Source organism: Sebastes fasciatus, chromosome 6, assembly GCF_043250625.1.
Source record: "Sebastes fasciatus isolate fSebFas1 chromosome 6, fSebFas1.pri, whole genome shotgun sequence".
Lineage (NCBI taxonomy): Eukaryota > Metazoa > Chordata > Actinopteri > Perciformes > Sebastidae > Sebastes > Sebastes fasciatus.
Genome location: NC_133800.1, coordinates 19,446,184 through 19,462,662, shown reverse-complemented (window position 1 = coordinate 19,462,662; position 16,479 = coordinate 19,446,184). Strand labels below are relative to the sequence as shown.

Here is a 16,479-nt window from a genome sequence, read left to right as displayed (position 1 = left end):
GCAGCCTGCTCTGTCAACCAATTATGCCAATTATAGCCAGAAACCCCTGTGGTGTTTTGATAAGACCTTCCACAATTTCTTCCAATGAAGCAATTTGTTCCAGTATTTGTTTACAGAGAGAGGCTGTGACTCGCAGCAAAAATAATATTTGTTATCTCCGTTTGCCATCAGAGCAGAGTGAATCCACCACTGGCTAATCTTAACCTGGCTTTCTCATTGAGGTTTAATCTGGTCATGGCAACTTAAGCAGCTAGTATGGAGAGTGTGTGTGTTTGTGTAGAGGTGTGTGTGTGTGTGTGATAATGTGTGTGTGCACATATGTGTGTTTGCATTTGAGGAGCGTGCGGAGGAGAGAGAGAGAGAGAGAGATAGACAAGCCAGTCATTCTCCTCCATGCCCCCTCCCTCTCCCCATCCATGTCAAGAACCAATCACGTGTGAAAACTTGCCTTAACTTCCCGCGCCTGTGTGACTACGGCGTCAGAGAGAGTTTGACAGATCTGTGCGCCACGGAGGCGTCTCCCCGCCATTTGGCATGCCATGCGCGTCTGGTGCGCTGGAGACTGCCTGTCAAACGCCTATGAGTCGATGGCGCAGCCAGGGACCCTACGGAGTGCCAGATGGGCCATTAAGGTAGTATTAATGTAGATGCCATCGCTTTTCTCCTCTGACTGGGACATGCTCTCTCGAACTGCGAGCAGCTGCTGCCATTTACTAGGACAGCTTCCTGCTAACTTTGGCCAACTGGCATCACCACTGACTGGCTCTCAATGTAATGATACACTTTTTCTTCCCACTATACCTGTGACTTTTGCCTTTCTTTTCCTCCCTGCCCTCCCTTTTCCAGAGGTTTTAACAGGATGGAGCTGATAACTTCCAGCTTTTCCTGCAGCTAAAGCAGGCAGCGATTCCCTCTCCCTTTCTGTCACAGACACACACGCATAAAAAAACACAAGCACTCTAATAGGAGTATAGAAACTGGATCCATCTGTACACCCACTCTTAAGCTCATAATCAAGGCATGATATGCAGTAGTGTATGGTTGTTTCTGTTTATGCCCTACTGAGTGCTAATATCATGCTTTAATTGAGAGAAAATTGGCTGTTGGCAAGAAACAGAAAAGAAGGTTACCAAAACCCCAACCATGGATAAGTGTTGCAATCAGTAATATTCTATTTAGTTAAGTAGCCTAAAATGGGATGTTTTGAGATCATTATTCAAATCACATTGACAAAATCCTATTATGAGAATTAGTTTTCCAGAAGGAAATGTACAGAATTATTGATGTGTAATAAATGTGCTTTCAGCATTACATACACTAGGGGCGTATTAGGAAACAGTGGGGCATATGATTCAAACTGAAACAAGGTCACAAACACCATATTCTCTCATTCACACTGAGAAAATAATGCATATTTCAACTTTGCGTAACATCTAATGGTAAAAAAAGAATAGCAAACAATGAAAAATGCCTGTAGTGAGTTCCAGAGTGCAGCAGAAGTCATCAGACTGAACTACTTCAACACTGTGGCCCCTAAACAAGTCAGAGGAGGGAGTGAGTAGTCAGAAAGATGGGTCTGTCTTGATACTTTTGAAAAGACGCATGATCTCCAGAGGCGCAGGTTAGCCTTCCTACACAGCTGAGACTACCTCCCTCTGTTCCCTCTCTTCCCTGTTTCTCACTTGCCTTGCCTCTCATTTTTCAGCAGAGCCCAGGGCCTGAGAGGAGGAACAGAACAAGCGTCCTTTGAGGTGCCCCTAGGGGAGACGGGTATAGTAGTTTAGGTCGCAGTACACCCACACTGAGTTCCCACGTACTGCATAGCTTGTAACTGTGTAACAATAGACAAGTGATAGAAGTGTATACTATACAGCGACTTTATTGTCTCGCAGCCTCTCGCTTACTTCTCTCTCTCTCTCTCTCTCTCTCTCTCAGCAGCATCAGTCTGAAGTGAGATGTGGGGGAGGGACGTCGTCTATGTTCGCGTCTCAAGAGGCAGCTCAGATGAGGACTACAGGGTTGGCACCACCGGTGGTCAGTGTCGAAATCAAACGCACCGTCACCGAAGCGCGGCGAACACTTATGCTCCCGCACAGCCGTTAGTGTACTTGTGGCATCAAACTGACACCTTCTCCCTTGGCTGCTCCTGACAAGGAAATTTAAAAAAATTAGCCGTACCTTGCAAAGAACGCAGCGGCAATTTGTACAGTAGTGAATATATTTGATTCTGAATAGATGAGATGATTGTTTATTGTGTTGAATAGAAATACACGGGCTCAGAAGGTACAAATGCGTGGCACAAAAAATAATATTATTCGTTATTGCTGACCCTACACTGTAAAAATCAATATAGAACCAGCTGTCTGTCAACTCGGCCTGATTTGAAAGTCATTTCAAGAGCCTCTTCAAAAAGTCACTAATCAACCTCTTCCAACAATGCAAACCAATTTCTTCATAGTTGATTGAGAACAGCAATTGCTATTTTGGTACTTGGGCTCAATGAATGGGGCCGGCTTTCTATCTGGGTATCGACATATTGAAAAGAGGCAAACTGGCACTAATCAGCGTGTCTGCCAAGTAACCAACGCAGCAGAGAGAACCACATACGTTTTTGTGTGTCTGCCTAACAGCCTGACAGACAAGATTAAGAAGCAGACAGTTATTGCAAAGTAAACTTGAGGATGAGGGAAAAACGGCGTCTGTATATATCGATGCGAGATGGCGCAGGGATCCATTTCCCCCAGCTTTATCCAGGAAATCCAACCTGCGATGAACAGGATCATTTCCTTTATTTACAAGGTGCATGCAATTGCTTTGCCATGCAAATGCTTTCAAAAGCGCGGTAATGCCATCCCGCTATTGTGGGGGAATGATCGCTGCACCAGGACAAGCGAGCTAGGCTTTGATGGGCGCAGAATAACGGTGTTACAGAGCTAAGCAATGTGTGTGTGGGTGTGCTGCAAATAGGTTATTTTGGATGGGTTTTTTTTTTTTAGAAGAAAGGAGGCATTACTGAGGCCTATTGGTGCACCGAGGTATACTTCCAACCAAGGCGATTAACATGAAAGGAAATATCTAATGTTATTTTCCACTGCTGTGAAGAGAGAAGCTGAGAAAAGCCTGTAATCACATTATTATTTGTGTCGGAGATCAAGATCAATCAGGGTTAAAGCGTGTCACAATGTTTAACAATGACAATGGATGGTTGCTTGTGTAGGAGATGTACACAACACAACTGGATGTGTGATACTGGGGTTGGGGGGGGGCTAACAAAGACTCAATTTCTATCTTTTTTGTTTCTCTTTGAGCAGAGTTGTGTTTTACATTATACCTGCATTCTGATTCCATAAATATATAGACTCACAGAGAGGATAACATAGTGATGTTTAACAACTGTAAAAGCGACAAGCAGTTTCCTAATAGTATGCAGAAGGTGTAGAAAAGGCTTCTCTCCCCTCAGAGGTCTGTACTGGAAACAAGGCAGCATCTTAGTGCTTGGGGAGAAACTCAAATACAGACTACACCAGCATACGCAGGCTGGAGAAAAAACATTCAGCGCCACAAAGAGCGACACTTATTTTACAGTTTGTACACAATGCCTTAAAAATGTTGAACAGCAGAAGAGGGCCAGAAAACAAGTGCGCAAAAAAAAAACTTTGTGGCTTTTATGATCCCTCTAGCAAACAGGTGCAACAAACCATTGTGTTCCCGCAGAAAGGGCGCCTGCTAAGATCCAGTCACAGAATGTATCGAGCTGGTGAGCAGGCGAGTGGTGAGAGGGAGATTCAAACTTAATGAGTGCTTTGGCAGCTTGTGTGGAAAAGGCAGGGAGGCAGGCAGTGATTAACGGAACACTTCAGAGTACAAGGCACAGCGGTGCTCAAAGAAAACAGTGATGATCTCCACTTAATCGCGGAGAAGCCCGGAGCATCTGCCGCCAGAGCAGGGCAGCGGCACCGGCGAGCTCCCGCTCCGCTAGGCTGTCATCTCTAGAGAGCTGTGGCCATATGCTCGGCTCTGCCGCAAACTCACAGGAAGTTAATTTTCTGACAAAACACAGGGATAAATATGACATTCAAACAAGTTGTGCTCAGCCAGGCTGAACACGGATGCCGTGCCAAGCTCAAGCTGCACACGTGTCACATTTAGGAACAGAGTTTATTTTCATGCTCCCGCGGTCGCTTTTTCGCCTAGTTTTGTAGAAATACAGACAATGGGTGGTACATTTTCAGCTAGGAGGTGTTAACCTACTTAGAGGCTGAGCTATGTTATTCATACAGAGAAAAAAAAAAAAATCATACACACAAAAACAAACAGACCTATGGTATATGATACCGGCTTGATACTACCGCAGCTACCGCAATAACACAGCCAGTGAGTGCTAATACTTATCAAAATGTTTATATAAGGCAGGACATGGAGAACTAAAGAGGGACGGTCCTATCTGCATACAAACACATCCCTCAAAACCCTGAGAAAATGACAATGTCATTGTCCTAATGAGGGGGAGAGAGACGGGGCAGAGACATGAGAGCGGGGGAAAAAAATAAGATTAACTTTCATTTCCGTTCACAGACCTATAGCTCCCCACGGTGTGCCATTAAAATAATGTCAATCAAACCATTAAATAGGAGCTGTGTCTAACCTTGTCTGTTGCAGGTGAAATGCCATAGCGGGCCTGAACAATGGGCTCACAGGTGTGAGCAGAATCCCAACACCTTATCACTGGGCCAATAAAGAGCAGAATATAGTGTTTCTCAGATCTCAGCAGTCTCCTACCACTCCATTTCAGACGGTAAAGAGAAACGGAGCCTTAGGGGTGAAGCCGGCAGTTCCAACCTACAGATTCTTTACAACAATAGCCGGTATCGTATAGTACGGAGTCTGGGGGATAGCTGGAGGTGGAGCAGCTTTTCTGGACCTGGAAAAAAAACACAGGGGAGGCAATAGGGATGAAAGAAGATGGAGGTTGGGGGTTTACAAGAGAGAGGGCCAGGTTTGGGCCTCCACCTGGGGCAATCAGAGGCCACTGGTAGAGTGAGAGGAGAGGGTGACTCTGGGATACACATACCACCAGCTCCCATTCTCTGTTACCGCTGCTGTATTTCCCCCTTTCGGTATCCTTTGCCTTAGCAGAAAGAGGTGAGGGCTGGGTGCAGTCATGCAGATCCCAGTGGCTTTTATCAGGGAGGAGAGGTGAGAGGTTTGGCCCCTGGGACTCAATACTGCTGCCAGGTGGCTGGGTACTTTCTGCCCCCCCTACCCCACCCCATCCCCATGTGAAGCCAGTCTCATATGAACTCTTACGCCTTTCTTCTGGGAATTTGTCTTATGTTACTGCTGGAACAAGGCCAAAGCAACAACAGATAACAAGAAAACAGCATCCGGATTATAAAAAAAAAACAGCAACTGAACACTTCACTGTGATGGTAAGGCAAAAAAGTAATGGCTGATAATACTGCTTTTAAAAGTAAACCATTTGTTGGTAGTTAAGATTTTAAAGGCAAACTGGGCGATCTTGAGAAACTAGCAAGCTTACACTAGATTTTGAAAACTGATCCAGCTGAAAAAACAAACCCAGTGTTGCCAACTCTTTTACAATCAAAGTAGCTAGCAGCACTAGCTCCAAAAGTGTTAAATCTAGAGAGAAAGTCGCCAAGTCGGCAACACTGACAGTCCGTCGCTTCAGGCCTCCCCCCACTATTTACGAACATAAACATATCATAATGAACGTGAACAACGAACAAGGCTATTGTTAGTAATCACAGTTGTCAAGCATACAGCTTGTGGAAGACTCCGGTGACAAGCAATGAGTGCACGGGCTGAGTGCATGTGGGTAGACAGGGGCGAATGTAATGATTGGATGGGCTTATTACAGTACTACGACAGCCACAGATATCAGATTTTTTTTTGTCAGAGCATTTGATTTATTGATTGCTTTCGGGATGTAAGAATTTCGACTAATATAACAAAAAAAAATCTAAAATCTTTACCAACCCTACCTTTAAGGTCATTTAATCCATAGGAAACAGAGACAAATCAGACATCACTGACTGACTGAGCAGGTTAGAAGCTATTTCAGAAGACTTTCATAGTAAGCTTCTCCGTACTGACTTCAGCACAGGAGAAATGGAAAGTGATGAAAACAGGTTACGATATTTGGGCGAGAGTGGACTGAAATACTGCCACCAAGCCTCTTCCTCTTTTCTAATCCATCCATCCATTACAATACGTGGGCGTAAAAAACTGAAAGACGTAATGTATAACAATGCACTAATGTCACTGCAAGAGACTGGGAAAATCTGTCGGAAATATAATATATCCAGTACACATGCGCACAGAGGCGCATGCCCATATATCAAGTGTTGAGTGGCAATCATTCACCTAGACACTGTCACATTAAATGGGCTTATTTTGCATGAGAAGGAAGAGGGAGCGACGGGCTGCAGCGAGCAAAAGAGGGACTGAGGGACTGAATCAAATGATATGAGTAGGCAAAATTAAGCTCCAATGCAAGTGGAACACTTCACAAGAGAGCCAATTTCAATTCCACAGCACTTAATTTAGGATTTGTATGGTTCAGCAGCATGCTACTGTATGGTAAGCCATGTAAGGACAGAGATAGAGAGAGACAACCAGCAAAGAGCCATCCAGGCCCTCGAGATATCCATCACACAGGCCTGCCTCCATCGGCCCCTCTCTCTCTCTCTCTCTCTCTCTCTCTCTCTCCCTCTCTCTCTCTCAAAACAATGAATTAAAAACTAATGATGTTCTACTGTAGAGATTATGTAGATGTTTTAAGGGGACATTAGAAAATCACATTGGTTTTAATGTGATGAGTGCACATTTTGTGAGTTTTGTGTTGTTTGTGTGCGTCATGCTGCATGAAGAGTTTCAACCCAAACTCTTAGCATTTGAGATTTTCAAAAGGTACCAGTATTAATCAGGTATATAATTTTGATATCCTCATACCTGGTGGTCTTTGAAGTCGAGCCTCTGGACGTCATAGCCGAGCTGGGCGTAAAAGTTGTTTCCAAAACTGTAAGCCTGCCCAGCTTCAGTCCATATGAAGGAGTGTCTGCTTCCACAGGTCACACCGACTATGTCGACGACATCCACATCTGCGTCGCTCCCTTTAACGTTCAGTTCCCGTGGCAACTTAACCTGGACAGGCTGGTCCTTTACTGCCCTCTCTCCATCACCCAGCCTGAAACAAAAAGCAGACAAAACATACAGTTTGAAGCTTTATTCTGTTTCATGTAAATGAAATAATAAGGCTTAGCTTTAAGAGAATGTTATCAACTTTCTGTGGAATCATGTCGTGAAAGTGGTACCATTTTACAAAATGTTGTTTAAATTAATAATTCAAAGCAAACTAATTAAAGACTAACAAAATTAGTTGTTAATGTTTCGCGTGTAATGCATAAAAATGAAACATCAATTTAATCATTTTTGTGTGATAAACCAACGAGTAAAAAGTCACTTTAATGTAATGATTAGGGCTGTCAAAGTTAATGTGATAATAATGTGTTAACGCAAATTTGTTTTGACGCCACTAATTTCTTTAACACATCCTGCAATTTTTAGGTTGTACGGGCTCAGTTTTAAAGCCAGAGTGAAAAATGGCATCACATGAAACTAGAAAAACCTAAGGAATCCATTGGTACCAACCATTTCATACTAGCTCGTAGGGAAGGAGGCTAAATAACGCTCCAAAATTAGGCTAAATTTTGATGAGGAAAAACAGGTATGGCCATTTTCAAAGGGGTCCCTTGACCTCTGACCTCAAGATATGTGAATGAAAATGGGTTCTATGGGTACCCACGAGTCTCCCCTTTACAGACATGCCCACTTTATGATAATCACATGTAGTTTGGGGCAAGTTATAGTCAAGTCAGCACACTGAAACACTGACAGCTGTTGTTGCCTGTTGGGCTTGAGTTTGCCATGTTATGATTTGAGCATATTTTTTATTTCTTTTATGCTAAATGCAGTACCTGTGAGGGTTTCTGGATAATATTTGTCATTGTCTTGTGTTGTTAATTGATTTCCAACAATAAATATATACATATATTTGCATAAAGCAAGCATATTTGCCCACTCCTATGTTGATAATAGTATTAAATACTTGACAAATCTCCCTTTAAGGTCCATTTTGAACACATAAAAAATGTTCAATTAATCGTGATTAAATATTTTAATCGATTGAATAATAATATAAGATGAGATTTTGGTAGTTATCAGTCTTTAGTGTACAGCACCACAACAATACTGTGGTGTTGTGTTATAGACGAGTGTCATTCATAGAGTGTGTAACAGGCATATTTCGGTGAGGTCAGTTTTATGTTCCTTGGGAAGAAATAATAACTGAACCCAACTCAATTTGCAGCTGTACGAGTGACTTTACATAGGCCTTGGCTGAGAGTTGTGTTTCTGTCTCCGTGTCCCCAGTGTGAGTGAACAAAGAACATCCAAGACCCCTTTTCAAGATGAGCTGGTCAAACGCAGCCCCAGCACCCCTGTGACCCGTGAGCTCCCAGCAGCTTCAAACAGAGCTCTGCTGTTTGCTTCTCGATAAAATGCTCCTCTTTGTATTTGTTTCCCTGAGCCAGCGTCATAACCTGCGATGCCCCGGCCATATCTGCTAGTTTGCGGCATGTCTGGGAAAAATAACAAACAGTCTTCTCCATTATTTCCACAAACGGGGAACGAAAGGTCCTCGCCCGCCATCCCCACGAGAGCCTGTATTGATTACAACAATGCTTCAACTCAAGACAAGACCACTCTGGGGTCACTGCTATTTCCATCAGAAAGTTTGCCAGTTTAAATTTACACAGCTCCCTCGTACTCTTCTCCTCTCTCGCCTCCAGTGAGACACACGGGAGAGCTGAGGAGTTTTCAGATATCAGAGTGCCAGTTGTGTAACAGAGATGCTCACCCTTTGCTCTGCAAGTGGGTGTTGCAGAGCTCCAACTATAGGCTCCTCCAACTATAAGCTCCCCACTAGAGAGCCTCGACCTGCTTAGAGGGGTCAAAGCATCATGAGAGAAGAGACAGAATGAGACAGACGCAGAGATGGAGAGCGAGAGAGGGAGAATAAGGGACAATGGGAGATGATGAGAGAGTGAGAAGTGATGCCTTTGTTTCTTTTATGTATTTCTCTGAGGGTCTGCAGTGCTGCTGTTTGAGTACTTGAGGGCCACTGAATCACCGCAGCCCCCGGGCCCTTAGATGTCATTACAGTCCAGACTGGCTTCTGGCTGGAGAAGTTTTAACAAGGAAGCTCATCAGGAGGAAAACAACTTGTGTATAACTATGTCTGTTTGTTTGTTTGTCTGTCTGCCAGAGTGTCTTTCTGCAGTTTAATATACAGCTGAATGACCTTTGGGTGGAATAAAACCGACAAAAGATAGTTGAACTTTTATGGACACCTGAGCGGTCCCCTAAAGTAAAGTGAAGGCAGTAAAAGTCTGAACAGTGCTGTAACACCAAGAATTGGGGGAATAAGCATTGCTCACATGCACATTTACATCTTTTTACTTCTGAAATTCACTTACTGTCCACTGGTGCCATTTCCCCATGCAAAGATCTTGTTGTCCACTGTGGAGAAAAGGAAAAAGACAATTTTAACATAAGACACGTTGACCGAAATGGATGAACAATACTCTGAAATACTTTCCAAGTATGGACCATCTTTAAAAAGGGTGTGGGGGTTATGGTTGTGAGAATTTCAAAGTGGTAATCTTCAAAAGCTGCAGATGTTTCACAGTAACAGCTTAGGTTGTGTGTTTTCCCTTTTGTCCTCAAGTGTAGAGTGAGCGGTGCCGTGTCAGTGGGTGGACCCTTCCCCGCTGTGTGAAGTTTGATTAATACAGCCTCGACAGAGAGTTCAGAGACTGGGGCCACCTCTCACACACCCTGCTGTAAAATAATGAGCCTTCAGCGGGAAGGAATAATATACATGGGAGGGGAGAGACACTTCTTTAGTCTAAGTCCGAGCTGAATATATTCAAATGAAATGAGGAGAGCAGGCCATCCTAACTGATTAGACTTGTCTCAAAGAAGCCTATATATTTCTCCTTCTATGTACATGTATTTAACTGTCACCTCTCTGCTCTAACAATCCAACATGGCACTGATCCATTTGCATATTGTTTCTATAAATACCTGAACCGCTACCTGTTCCTGCAGTGATTTCCAGTCATGTTGGAACACAGACAAGCCTTATTGGTCTTGTGGGAACTCAAACGCCACAGGGGTAACAGCCAATAGCAACGGACTTTACTCATCAAGCCAGCCGAGTCCTCATACATTATAGAGTAGGCTATATGATTTACCTAAGCTTGTCAAAAGAGAAAAATTATCAGGCAAATGCGGGGTAATAAATTGTAATCCGTGCTGCATATGTTTGACTCGTGACCCTTGGCATTTTAAGGGTTGGGTTGTGAGAAAGAGTTGTAGCAAAATGTGTGAAAGGAAATAACATGAAAGGTGAACTACCACTTGGAAACTTTAGGGAAAATGTGCAAAACAGGTCATTGATTTTTATGAGAATTACAGCATGTTTCGAGGGGCTTATACTAAATGTTATCACAGATGTTAGTAGTATTCGCTCATACTATAATACCATAAATTATATATTATATACTAATGTTGACAGTGCAAATGCTTGGTAATTACTAGAAAGCAAATACAAGATATGAAGGTTTAGAGATCAATTAACTTGCAAGTTTGAAATACATCTGCAAAATTCATATCTGAACACTTTACAGAAAGCTGGTAAAAAAAGAAAAAAAGAAAAAGGCTTTAATAGGCTGCCACCGCAGCCATCACACCACTGTCGACACTTGTTTTCCAGCTGTAAGCTGCTCCATTAACATTACCTGTTGTTATATCAGACTCCTAAATCAAGCAATTCCTTGTATTTAAATTAGGGCTGTCAAAGTTAATGAGATAACGCATTAACGCAAATTTGTTTTAACGGCACTAATTTCTTTAACGCATTAATGCAACTTGCGATTTTTAGGTTGTAGTGGGCTCAGTTTTAAGCTAGAGTGAAGATACTGGTATCATATGGAATTAGACTAAACCTAGAGAATCCATTGGTACCAACCGAGTCATACTAGCTTGTAGGGAAGGAGGCTAAATAACGCTCCAAACTTACACAACATTTTGATGAGGAAAAACTGACATGGCCCTTTTCAAAGTCCCTTGACCTCTGACCTCAAGATATGTGAATGAAAATGGGTTCAATGGGTACCCACGAGTCTCCCCTTTAAAGACATGCCCACTTTATGATAATCACATGCAGTTCGGGGCAAGTCATAGTCAAGTCAGCACACTGACAGCTGTTGTTGCCTGTTGAGCTTGAGTTTGCCATGTTATGATTTGAGCATATTTTTTATGCTAAATGCAGTACCTGTGAGGGTTTCTGGATAATATTTGTCATTGTTTTGTGTTGTTAATTGATATACAATTATAAATATATACATACATTTGCATAAAGCAAGTATATTCGCCCACTCCCATGTTGATAAGAGTATTAAATACTTGTCAAATCTTCCTTTAAGATACATTTTGAACAGATGAAAAATGTACAATTAATTGAAATGGACAATCATGCGATTAATTGTGATTAAAAACTTTAATCGATTGACAGCCCTAATTTATATTAGTTATATTTCTTTTTTTATTCAATTTATTCACTTTTCTAGTGTGAAAATACTATATATTCTAACTATAGGGTGGATTTACTCTAGTATGTACTGTGCAATTACTAAATCCTAATAATCTTGTGTCACTATTTATGTAAGTGTGTGTGTATTCATGAAGTACTTTAAATTGTTTTGATACCATGAGCATATTGTAGCAAAGCATGCATGAACTACTGTATTTACAGAATATTCTAGTAAGCTTTGATTTGCTTTACTACAGATCCAAGCAATAAACACAAGAAATGGTAACTTCAGCTTCAGCTTGGGGACTCCACAAAGAAACACCACTAATAAAGTGCTCCTGAACATACAGCTCACTGGACCAACCACATTCATTATGAGCTACTGCTAATTACCAGTCTGTATGTACAGTTTGTCCGGTCGACAAACAAACATACCATAATAAAAGCATATCCATTAAAAGACCGTGCGTTTAAACACAGAAATCCTTAAATACATCAGCGCAGCATATGGCATTGCTGCTAAAATCAGCGTTGCGTGGCTGACTGTGGGGCGACGGTTGCTGTAGAGCTGTTACTGTCATGCATAAAGAATGCAGAGACTGCAAAGGAGTCCAGGATTTAAGTTTACTTTTACAAGCGTAAGAACTCTCGCTGGAATAATGAAATAAAGATGAGAATGAAAATGCAATGGGAATAAAGACTGTAGCTGCTCCAGAGTTTTATTTTCTTGTTTTGTATTTTTTTGTTTTCTTTTGTTCTTGTACTTTGTTTTCTTGTTTTTGTTTTCTTTTGCTCCTTTAACTCTTGAGAATTGTTATGTGGGAGTATGATAAATAGCAGTGCTTAGAGTGAGTAGAACCAAAACACAAAAAATATTGGCAGCCGTAGGTCTGCTCCAACACTCCAAGCACACAAGCACATTATTAACGGTATCTTTGTTAGCACCAGGCTCGGGTCAAACAGCCCACAACAATAAATAACATTTATAGCTTAAGATATTGTTTTGTTTTATATTACAAAAGTGCAAAATGGGTGGGAAATAAAGCTCCAGTTGACTGCTGCAAAGTTTACTGCAGATGGTCAAAGTTGAGTATTTGGTTAAAAGTCTCTCTTAAGACGGATTACCATCCTGACACATGCACAATGTTTAATCCAATCAGGTTCAAACAAAGGCTAAGAATAACTTTACAAGTATTAGTTGCTCCAGGTCTTCATAGCTTAAATATGTGGCCATTAATGTGTATTTATCTGAGTATCCAGATGCATCACTTCACCCTGATACCCCCTCACTTTGTATCTTTGAGTCCTCTGTTATCCTCAGAGTGGCAGATGTTTCTACCCCCCTCCAACACACCCACCCACCCACCCAGTTCTCTCTCTCTCTCTCTGCGGCAAGGGCAGCGGCTGGCGCGGGGGCACAGAGGCCGACAGCGGTGCATCAGGCTGACGTACAGAACTGATGGGCAGGGCTGAAAGCTGGCAGTGTGGCAGGTTGAGTGTTCGCCCTCCTTTGCCCCCCACTAGCCCCCTGCTAGCCCCTGCTGCTCTGCACCATACCCAGGCACCAGCATCCCAGCGGCTGGTGGCCCATTGCTTTGCTCCCCCATAAAAATAGCCCATCCCATTATTCTTCTGCCTCCCCGGGGGCCACAAGGTCTCCAGCATCATTACCAGGACTAAGGATCTGACTCTGCCGCCACCACTTGGCACTCCACCCCTCCTCTCCCCTCACTCCTCTAATTATAGGTCAAGCACTCTTTTTGTAAATTATAAAACCTTTGTTCTTATCAAGAAAACGGAACGGGAAGGAAAGATACCGTGCAAGGAAGAGGAGCAAGGAAGAAGAGAAAGTAGATGAAGAAAAAAGGAGGGAAAATGGTGTAAAAATTAGAAAGGGGGAAAAAAATTTTCAATTATAAAACCAAGCTAATTTGGTATGACCAGCGACTGTCATGCATGGTGACGGAGCTCCATTATGCAGTCATTTGAGCTCTTTCAAATTAGTTATGTTAATGTCCTGCGTGTGAATGTAACACTTGGATGGGACAAGATTTCAGCAATTAATTTCTACAGTCAGCGGAGAGACAAGCAAATTTATTTTCCCCCTCTCAGGGAATTGGTGGCGGAGGGAGTGAGGAGGGGAGAGAGCATTCTGGAGCAGGGAACAAGCTAAACACAAGACCTAAATAAAGCCTGAACAATGGGAGCCAATGCCTCCTCATTCATTCAATTGACAATGTTTTGCAGCTTAAACCTGTTTTATTAATTATGTTTGACATTTCCTTAATTAGTTTCATTTACACCAAATCAATCCCTGCTGCTGTACAGCGTCATTTATCATTTTAAAAAATTTGCATAGCCAGTGCTGACTTTTTCTACTTAATTATACATTAAAAGTGTCAGCCGCGCTTGCTGCCTGGCATTATCTGAGGCAGAAAGGTTTGTGGCTGGACGGGGGTGGCATTAATCATCAGGGCGGGCGCGGGCAAGGGGTGCTCCCGGTCGCCAGCGGGAGAGCCGAGCGGGGCTTCTCATTTTCGAAGCTTGATGCTTCCGGGGCCACGGTGACCTCAATGACCTACGGGGAGAGGCAGACAAATCAACGACCTCCAGCCCCAAAAACAACTACAGCTTGTTTATAAACCACGGTGAGTGGAAGGAGGGAGCGTAACCGGGAAAAGAAAAAGCTGGAGGATGTGTAGCCCAATCGAAAACACACTTTGAGGAGACAACAGCATATGTACAGGTATTAAAGGGATGTTTAGATCACACATATTCCCTCTCAGCTGTCATCAGTAAATCATTAAAAGCTACGTTTTTTCAGCATATGAAAGTAATGTTTTTCAGAAAAACAAGTAGTACAGGAAACCAAATTCCAACAAAATGTAAAATGACTTCTTGAAATAATACCAGCTTTTGTTGTCCCAAGTTACAAATCAATAGCAACAACCGTATTTATTCCACTATTTCTACAACAGCAACACTGTTGGCTGAGTCAACTGGCTGAGTATGGCTATTACTTTCCCTTCGGCAAGTTTGTGAACACAGAGCGAACTGACAGCTCAAACACCTGGCAAGCTCACTCTTGAGTAAATCTTCTGAGTGTTGAGGTGAACATGGCTTTACAAATCGCCCCATTCAGGAACCGAGACAGAAATTGGCAGGTAGGCAGAGCCGTGGTGTCAGGAGTGAAAATTACTCTGAAATGCGGAGCACAGCGAGAGGCTGAGTGAGTGAGTCTCTGAATGGCGAAAGCTATGGGTGTCACTGTGTACTATGTTCACATGGGAAATCAAACAAGTGTATTTTGGAGGTGAGTCAACACTTTTGTCCTTTGGAAAATGAAAATATTTGATGTCAATTTGAATTCAGAATGGCCTCAGGTATTGCCATATACAAAGAAAAGTGTAGTGCGTATCAGGATGCGGTACCTGCTCATGCACAAGTGAACCGATTACTCTCTCAGTAGTAGAATACCTTGTAGTAGTTAAAATCCAGCCTCTATGTAATTAAATAGATGCCATAACATGTGCAGTGAGCTGCTTGAGATGTAATCAATGAGAGGGAAACACATCCTGAATCCGGAGCATGAAAAAAAAAAAAAAACCCGTCCCAAGCCACTGATTTCTCAAAAAGTCCCCTGAATGAGCTGTATCAAGATGTAAAGAGGAGGCTGTAGCCATGGCTTTGCTTGCAACGTCCTTCAAGGGCAACACAAAAGAGAGGCGGGCAACAAAGAACCTGATGAAGTGACTAATGCCCTGGCATGCCCCAACAGGAGCGGCAGGGGGGCGGCCAGAGGCGGCTACATGTGCACGCCTCACTGCCCCGTCTGGCCCCAGCCGAAGCACTAACTATACTCCCAGGGTCATTAGATTAAGAAATGCAAAACCAGGAGCAATACCTCTAATTGCAGCAGGCCAGATCAATACTGAAGTAGAAAAAGAAAAATAGGGAAAAAGTTACCCTTGCTGACAGGGGACTGTTTAAGAATGAATTCCTAAAATGTGGGGGATGGAGAGTATCAAACATCATTATTCTAGAAAGTTCCTAATCAGCATATTAATGGTGGCACATTGACTGCAGAAGTTTCTATTATTTCAAAGTAAAGTAGTTGAAATAAGCCACTGACTCTTTTCACTCAAAAATAATATTATAATTCATATATGTGATCACTCTAAAAACTAGAACTTTCCTTTCTCTAACAGCCCCCCCCCTCCCCAAACATCGCCATCAATTCCCCGACCAAAAGTACCCCTTTAAATGCAAAACATTTCCGCTATCAAGGATTATGCTTCCTTTCAGGATATATGAAAAACCCTTTGTGAAAATATGATGATGAATTCATAGGCCTAAAACTCTGGGGTAGTTTTTACATCGGCGCAAAAAGCGGAGGGAGGGGAGGAGAAAAATCACCTATTTGGATGGCATACATTACCATTACTCTTGTATTGTGTCTCCACTTTTCATAATGACGGGGATAAGTGTCCTGCTCCGAATGCGTATCCGCTGACAATGGAGGCAGACATTACTTGGTTAAAAGCTCAGGGTCCTGTGGGTAAAGAGGCCCAGAGAATAAAGAGTATCCGTCATGGCTAACGAGCTATAAGGATAGCACATTGCCTTTATAAATCACTAGATCTTGCTGTTTATTTAAATTCATTGGTGCCTCATTATAACTGAGCTATGCACCTTTAGGTCCGAGTTGATTAGGAGTGCCATAGCTCAAAATGGCTTTTAATTCAGTGAAACGTAGCTCTGACCTTGGTGCCGCAACCCTGACTAAAACACGCAGCGACTCC

The 16,479-nt window shown here is 42.7% G+C and overlaps 1 protein-coding gene across 7 annotated transcripts in view; it reads right to left on the bottom strand.

Annotated features, from left to right (window-relative positions):
* Positions 1-16,479, bottom strand: part of LOC141769318 (uncharacterized) — a 322,621-nt gene that overhangs the window by 262,305 nt on the left and 43,837 nt on the right. For all 7 annotated transcript variants that reach the window (XM_074638262.1, XM_074638260.1, XM_074638256.1 and 4 more), the window contains 2 exons: positions 9,558-9,600; positions 6,973-7,207 (listed from right to left, as the gene is read on the bottom strand). In XM_074638262.1, the coding sequence (XP_074494363.1) occupies positions 6,973-7,207; positions 9,558-9,600 (278 nt within the window). The remainder of the gene's footprint in view (positions 1-6,972; positions 7,208-9,557; positions 9,601-16,479) is intronic.